The 8,996-nt window shown below is 31.1% G+C and overlaps 1 protein-coding gene across 1 annotated transcript; it reads left to right on the forward strand.

The window, feature by feature from the left end:
* Positions 1-680: 680 nt before the first annotated feature.
* LOC110652572 (protein terminal ear1) lies at positions 681-4,155 on the forward strand. Its single transcript, XM_021808187.2, is given in 6 exon segments — positions 681-1,675; positions 2,034-2,769; positions 2,887-3,006; positions 3,101-3,242; positions 3,348-3,609; positions 3,612-4,155. Coding segments are annotated over 6 exon segments (2,082 nt in total). The 5' UTR covers positions 681-945; the 3' UTR covers positions 3,704-4,155.
* Positions 4,156-8,996: the final 4,841 nt, after the last annotated feature.

An 8,996-nucleotide genomic window follows, 5' to 3' on the forward strand; every position in this document is an offset into this window, starting at 1 on the left:
ATGCCAAATCAGGCAAGTCCAAGTTTAGTTGGCATGTACACTTATTGTCCTTGTTCTACTAATTCAACCTAAGCAATGATGAATCTCCGCACCCTGCCCTAATAATCAAGGCTGTCCACCATTTGATTCGATTGATTTTTAGTAAAACTTGGAATTGAATTTGACTATAATAAAATCCCCCATTTTAGATTTAATTCTTTTATGTTTTATTTCCTAATTTTAAATATATTCGGTTATTTTTATTATATTAATAATAAATATAGAGAAAATAATTTTTACTATTTTTTTAAAATAATGTGTTAATATTCTATTTGATTTAAAACTGATATTATTTTATTTTAATATATTTAATTAATATATATATATATATATATTTATATTTATCAATAACATCACGTTCCTTTAGTAAGGTGCACAAACAAAGCATTAAGAGTGGTCAAAGTACCCACATCTATAATCCACGAGCCCCATTATTATCCTTCAGTTTTTGGCCGACCTTTTGGCTTTCCAATTTTTGTCCAACTACGACATTCCGCTTCACCGCCACGTGTACGCTCCACCCCCTTTCTCAAACCATCACCGCCTCTTCCTTCACCTCCCACCACCCATATCAAATCAACTCGAAAAGAGTTGCAGTTTCAAAACCCCCATTCAAGGGCATTTTCGTCTTTTTACTTTTTAAACACAAATGCAATGGAAAGGACATTTTTGGCAACTTTGTCATTGATAAAAAAGCAGAAGGAAAAAGAGGAAATCTCTCTATTTTTGCTTTTTCCAGTCAAGATACTTTCTCTCTTCAGGGAGATTACAGAGAGAGAGAGAGAGAGAAGCGAATGTCCTAATTAGAGTATTACTTGCTAGCCAGAGGTTCGCCGGAAACCGTGTTTGTCCACCGTTTTTTAATCGGCTTCGCGAGCAGTTCAAGAAACTTGGGAACCCACCACCATGGGAGAAACCGGTATTGTCCGGTTTCCGGGGAGCCTAGACCCTAGAGCGCAAGAGTTCAGGCCAAGAAATAACCCTAACAACGTCAACTTCACCCAACAAATGCCCCTCTTTGGACCTCCGCCGCTGACTCCACTGCATCAAGTCTACTATCCGTATTCTCCTCAAGCTGTGCCTTTTAATGATGGCGGAGGAGTTGTAGGCTATCTGCAGTACCCTGCTGCACCATCCCCAGTTGCGTACGCTGGCACCGTCATGCCTCTACCGCCACAGTCGGCTGCGCCAACGCGGACGCTGGTGTTAAGTTCTGTGCCTACTGATGTTAGCGAGTGGATGATTAGGAGAGAATTGGAGGTGTTTGGAGAAGTGAGAGGGGTTGAGATGGACAGAATTTGTGATGGGATCGTGACTGTCCATTTCTACGATCTGAGACATGCAGAGAAAGCCTTGAAGGAGATACGAGAACAACACATGCAGCAGCAAAGCAGGTTAAGAAACCTCTTCGCTGCCTTAGAGCGAAGTTATGGTTTTCTGGGACTGGTAGAGAACTTGCTTGCACCACCGCCTCCAGCGGCGCGTGGGCTCATTGCCGGTTGCGCCGTGTGGGCCCAGTTCATTATTCCTTCGTGTAACGCTGTCCCTGAAGGGCATAACCAAGGGACCATAGTAGTTTTCAATTTAGACCCGAATGTTTCCACCTCGTCCCTCAAGGAAATTTTCCAAGCTTTAGGTAAAATCACATGGGTTTCTTTCTAGTTTCTTCTTCTCTGGGTTTTATGGAGGTTTTAGTGTCTCTGATTTTTATGCATTTTAGTTTATTTCGGTTTGGCTATAGGCTTAAAAGATCTGCAGGTGTTTGATTATTACTTTTGGATGGATTTGTCAGTTTGTTCAATGCGATGGGTCTCTTTCTCCGGTCTCTTCCCTGCTCTTTTATCTGCCTCCACAATTGATATCTTTCCACGAGAAAGCAACAAAAAATAATTTCATCATAGTTTAATTTTGTTATTTTCTGTGCGAGTTCAATTATTATTATTATGGGTTTTCTCCATTTTTGTCATTTTTTTTTGTTCTCTTGGGTGTTGCAGGTTCTGTTAAGGAATTGAGGGAGACTCCATTAAAGATGCAGCAAAGATTTGTGGAGTTCTATGACGTAAGAGATGCAGCTAAAGCTCTTAGGGAGATGAATGGAAAGGAAATTCATGGAAAGCAGGTTGTTATTGAGTTTAGTAGACCTGGTGGCTATGGCAGAAAATTTTTCAATGCCTCCACCACTACCACCACCACCTCTAAGGCCACTTCTATTAGCAATGCATTCATTAATGCGAAAATTTCAAGGTATGCACCACCACAAGCGCCTCCTCTTCCCCCTCCACTTCCCCCACCAACTTCACCACCATTGCCTCGTAAATTTTCTAGCCGTTCTGCTCCTAATATTCCTCCGCGTGTTTTTCTGGCTCAAACTGAATCCTCCTCCACGAAGAAAGCCTCTAATTTTAACAAGGGAAACCCTAATGAGAATGTAAACAACATCAACAAGGGTTCATTGGAATCGTCCATGGGTGGTTTGTGGGTAAATGGTGGAGGCGAAGATGGAGTTGCAGAAAAGGTTGGTGATGGGCCTGTGAAGAGAAATGCAAAGAAAAACCAAAACGAGTCTTGTGCTACATCTACAAAGCAGCAACATAGAAGTTGGCCATGGAAGAGCAGACAGGCAAAGAAGTTTGACACCCGTTTTCTCATAAATGAAGATGCTATGGTGGAGTCAAATTCCAGTGATTCTAAGACCACTGTCATGATCAAGAACATACCCAACAAGTACAGGTTGGTGTTTCGCTTCTGCTCTCGCTCCTCCCCTTTTGCACTGATGGGTAACTTCTTTGTAAAAAATTCCTTACTATTTGGGACTATTTTTTGGTTTTCATATTTGAATAATTGCAGTCAGAAGCTGCTCTTAAACATGTTAGACAGTCACTGCATCCACTGCAACGAGCAGATTACCAACGGCGAAGACCAGCCCTTGTCTTCCTACGATTTTGTCTATCTTCCTATTGATTTCAAGTGATTTTCTTTCTTTTCCTTTTCTACATTTTATTTTATTTATATATATAGTTGCCTTGCCCGCCTTGATGGGTTAATTTGTGATTGAAAACAGTAACAAGTGCAATGTGGGATATGGGTTCGTGAACATGACGTCCCCACAGGCAACGTGGAGGCTATATAAGGCTTTTCACCATCAACATTGGGAAGTTTTTAACTCGAGGAAAATTTGTGAAGTCACTTACGCTAGAGTCCAGGTATTTTTACTTCATTTCTTTTACTAACATTAGTGAATAGTGGCCTAAAGTATCCGCTTCTGATCGATTGGTATGGTATTTTGTGGAAAACAAAATTAAATGAAGGGATTGGAAGCTTTAAAGGAGCACTTCAAGAAGTCGAAGTTCCCGTGTGAGATGGACCACTACTTGCCAGTGATGTTTTCACCTGCTCGAGACGGGAGGCAACTGACGGAGCCTCAACCCATTGTTGGCCAGAAGCAACAGCACCCCATGATTCTTGGTCTTCCCATGAAATCCACCGAACATGAGAGTAAGAACAACGGTGGAGATAGCCTCAAAAACAGCGACAGCAACAACGGTGACACTGACCAAGAAGAAGAAGAGGAAGAAGATACAACAGCAGCCGCAGCCGAAACGGCAGCGACATGGGTCATTATGACAGAGAGCAGCGGTGGCAGCTGAGAAATGGGTGGGCCTGAAATTTGAACTAAGAAGAAGAGATAGAGCTATAGCGAGGGTTTTGTGATATTGTATCTGGGAAGTGGGAAGATGTGAAATATCATATCATTTATATAGAGTTACTTCAGCCAACCCCTGTATCCATCAGTACCTGCTATATGAAATTACGAATAATTGCAGCCACCCAATGAAGTTCTTGTTGAGCTACGAGCATCCTGCCATATCATGCCTTTCACCACAGCCTACTGCGGCTTCCTGCCATATCCTGGTATGGTCCTCAGGTCCAGTCATCTGACCTGACCTGACCTGACCACCATCACCTCCTCCATTAACTCTCTTTAGCTACGCTATTGACAAAGAAAATTGTAACGTTTTTCTTTTTTCTCCCCCCTTCTTTTTCATGGTTATGATATGATGTAGACTTGTAGTGATGTTGTAACATGAAGAAATTTTAATTCTGAAGATTTCTGTATTTTTTGGGTCCATTTTTCAATTAAAAAAGTGAAAAAACTTTCCGTGCACGTATGCATTAATAGGAAGGAAAAATGATTGGCTACAAAAAAATATTTACGAAAAATGTGTAAGTCTGGTGAAACATTTTTATAGTCAAATTGGTTTGTTTTCTCTTCAAATTATGTTCCTTTCAAATTTAATCAATTATTGTCTTCACTTTCTTTAACTAATAAGCTATTACAAATCTCTCTCTAATAACATATCACTAAATTTTTAATCAAGTAGTTTTTATTAATCTTTTAATCAATTACATATTATCAATCTTTAATCAATCAATATATTTCATTAATCTCTCAACTAATATAGTTCATTTAAAATTTAACTGACATATTTAATCACATCAAAAATTTAATTAATTACAATTGATTTCATATAGTATTGGTGGAATTGAATCGGACTGGATCAAATGAGTTGAACTAGTTTAATCAATCAAAATAATGATTGGTTCAGTTTGACTAGTTTTGTTCAAGTTACAACTTCTTTGTTCAACAAACTATAGTTGACTTGTCCAAACCGTCTAAGTAACCGGTGAACCAATTAGATCTTAAATCAAATCATTATGATCAATTAGAACATAGCAATTAGATTAATTGATCAAGTAACTATTAACATTATATTAATTAATTAAGTAACTATGATTAATAACATTATAATCAATTAATCAAGTAATCATTAATCAATTAGATTTTAAATCAAATAATTATGATCGATTAAATCATAATCAAATACTTTTATCAATTAATATCAAAAAAAATTAGATCATATAATCAATTATAACATCTATAAATCATGTAATTACTACCAATTGCATTATAATCAATAACAATAGTGTATTTTATCAATTAATCAAATTTTAATCAAAAAAAAAATGTATCATAAAAAATTATAAAAAAAATCAAGTAATATAAAAAAACAATATAATAAAAGTACTATTCTTTTATTTTATCAATTAATCAAATAGATCATAATTAATTATATTATAAATCAAGTAACTATGATAAATTACATTATAATAAATTACAATTAGGTTATTTTATCAATTAATTAAGTGGATCACAATCAATTAAATTATAAATTAAGTAATTATGATCAACTATATTGTAATTAATTAATTAATTAAACAAAGGTGAGCATTATTCATTTTAGACAGAAAATAACTAATCAAACCGAATTAATTCATAAATTCGATTCGATTTTTGTAGAAATTCGATTTTGTTCAATTTTTACTTTTGAATTTTTTGTTTTATTTGGTTTGGTTTTGGAGGTAACATAATATTTTTTTTTCTTCCCTATTTTGAAAATCGAATCACCTAATCAATTAGATCATAAATCATATAACTATTAATTAAATCAATTAATCAAGTAATTATTAACAATTAGATTAATCAATCAAGTAACTATTAATCAATTAGATAATAAATTAAATAATTATGGTCAATTACATCATAATTAATTAAAACAATTAATCAAGTAATTATTAATCAATTAGAATTTAAATCAACTAACTATAATCAATTAGATTATAATAGAGTTCTATCATATATTTTATCAATTAATCAAACAAATCATAATCAATTATATTTTAAATTAAGTAATTATGATCAATTATATTATAATTAAGTATTATCAAATATTTTATCAATTAATCAAATAAATCATAATTAATTTAAATCATAAATTAAATAACTATACTAAATTACATCATAATTGATTAATTAACTAAATTTATAAAATTATCCTCATTTATATATTTTTGTACACAGATTTTTCTCCACTAAGCCGAGTCCTAACTGGAAAGAGGAACTTTTAATTTTTTAGTACGAGTATATACATTCGGCTAATTTGAACTCTCAAAGGAGAGATATGGGAGGGAAAGAGAAGAAACCAATGGATAAAGGGCTGCTACGGCCGACAAATTGCGGGCACACGGCAGTGGCGAGAGGGCATGTAAAACGAAAAACTCAGATCAGACGAAAACCCTCTCCAATAAATCACCGGACTTGCAAAATGAACAAATTAAAAACCATGTACGCAATCCAACCCAGTAAGAGGAGGAAAGAAACCCATTGTCGGGTGGAGGAGGCGGCCTCCACTGTAGTATCGAGATGTTGAATATAACATGTATTAGGACAATAATTTTTTGAAAAAAACTGTGAAAATAACATGTCATGAATTGAAATTTAAGATGCGTTTGCAATTTGCATGTATAATTGTGGCCAGAAACATAAATGGGTACAGTTCGTAATTAGGGCACAGAAGCAGGAGATGTAGGCTTACCTTTTCGTCCCATGAAATTTCCTTTTCAACTATTTTATGCCTCTTGTCTCTAATATTGTACGCATTTGGTTTTTAAGTAAGGAATTTTTTCAATTTAAATTTAATTAATTATAAATTTAAGTCATAAAATATATATTAAAATAAATTTCACATATTAATATCTTAAATTTATAATAAATTAGATTTGAGCAAAAATTTATCATTAAACAATATTAGATTTTTTTTAACTCTTGCCTCTATATATAATAAATCTAAAAGTTATAAATGTTTGATTATTACATTAATTAATGTAATAATAATTTTTTTATATTTTTTCTGTTTAAAAAATATCGTCACCTTCATTTATATCACACAATTAAAGAAACAGAAAATATAATTAATATTATGCAAACTCATATTTTCATTTTATTTTTTTATTCTGTATAATTCTTATTACCTTTTAAAATATTTTTATTATTTTCTTTTTTTTTTATTTTGGAGTTGTTTACCCTTAAAATATATAAAATTATAACTAATATTATATTTTTGTTGAATTAATTATGGGCATTGATTTTGTTTTTAATTTTACAAAAATGGATATACATTTTGAGGTACTTTAGAATAAAGTAGATAATTTTATATGAGAGGGAAATGAGAATAAACTTTGAACTTGAGTGTTTCAAATTATTAAAAGCAATTATGAAAAATTTCTAACTAAATTTAATTTATCATAAATTTAAGATATAAATATGTATGATTTATATATTTAACAGATGAATTATATTATATATTGTGTATTTTAAATTTATAATAGATAGAATTTACGAAAAAAATCTAAATAATTATATTTTAACTAGTTCATTTTTAACTTATTTTGCATTTATAATTTTTACTATAATTATTTTTTAAAAAACTTGGGTCAATGAAGACACTTAGTAGAAAAGAAATATTTTGGGTATTTGGAAATAATTAACATACAAATTAATGGCATCAAATTATAAAAATATTAGTGTTAATTAAATTAAAAATTTAATAATTTTTATAATAGAAATTAAAATAGATTGATGAGGATGGTGAAAGTTTAGGCTCGGATATCTAGCTACGCCCAGGTAAGGAGGACAGGAAAGAGGCACGTGATTGCTGGCAGGTAAGATTAAAAATCTAATGCCACGTATGACAATTAGATGACGTGGCATCACTACTGGCCAAGGAGTCTTTTGACTTTGATCCGTAGTATTTATATTATGGTAATTATATAGCCACAGGTAGCCCAAGGTGCTGACACACACTGCTTATACAAAAAGCCCTCTCCCTTTCCTTTCTCTTTCTCCCATATCATTGGATGCTCTTGTCCTTTTTATTTAAAGTATTTTGTGCATTCACTTAATTTTATTATTTAAAAAAAATCATTAAATTTTCATATTTTTTATAAAATTTATTAGATTTTAATTTAATTTTATAACAATTACTATAATAAAAAAATAAATATTTTTATATTAATTTATTAATTATTTTATAAATAAAATTATTTTATTTTATTAATTTTTTAAAAATAAAATACATAAAATATATTTAAGTTGTTTATTTTATGTAAATTATTTTTTATTTCACTTAATTATTTATTATATAAATATTTATTATATTTAATAGAGATAAAAGATAAAATTAAAAAAGTTAATTTTAAAATTAAAATATTATTTTTTGTTTCATTTAGTTATTTATTATATTTAAAAAGTAAAATTAAAAAAATTTAGTTTTTCATTATCTCACTGTATAAAATATTTATTATATATAATAGAACTAAAGAGTAAAATTAAAAAAATACTTAATTTTTCTTAATTTTTAAATGCAATAAAAATTAAAAAAAAATCAAATAAAATAGGCGGGAAGAGAGTATAAAAATTGACAATCGACAAAAATCATTTAATTCCATGATTTTTACATTGATATAACGGGGAATTGACACGTGGAAATCGAAGATCAAAGCATGTAATGCAATGACAATAAAAATCTGTAAGAACCTCGTATAGTTGCTATCAAAAATGGCGAGGGTGGTTGACAGAATTTAGACCAAATGCCATGCAAAGACAAAAATCTAAAAGCATGCACATCGTCGTACGTGATTATTTATGTCTGTCTCTTACATAATAAAAGAAAATCCATTTTTAGTACTCTTTTTCTGTTTTCACTTATTCGTTCAATTTGCATTCTCCTTTTAGATAACCTGTTTATTCCATTCATCCTTCTCAAAACTTGTATCTTCTCTTCACCACCTTTTTCTTTTCTTCCTCTCTCTGCAAGTTGAATTATAAATCACTTAATTAAATAAACATCTAATTAACTCACAATTTTTTTATTTCACTAATGAATTCAATCTTCAGTAATTGTTAAATTAAATACTACTTTTGATTACTTTTATTTATAATTTTTTAAAAATTATTATCACTTTAAAAAAAATTAAAGTATATTAATTAATTTTTTTTCTAATTTTACTTATATCTGTTTTAAATATAATAATTATTTTTATAATTTTTTTGTAATTCA

This window comes from Hevea brasiliensis, chromosome 10 (genome assembly GCF_030052815.1).
Source record: "Hevea brasiliensis isolate MT/VB/25A 57/8 chromosome 10, ASM3005281v1, whole genome shotgun sequence".
NCBI lineage: Eukaryota > Viridiplantae > Streptophyta > Magnoliopsida > Malpighiales > Euphorbiaceae > Hevea > Hevea brasiliensis.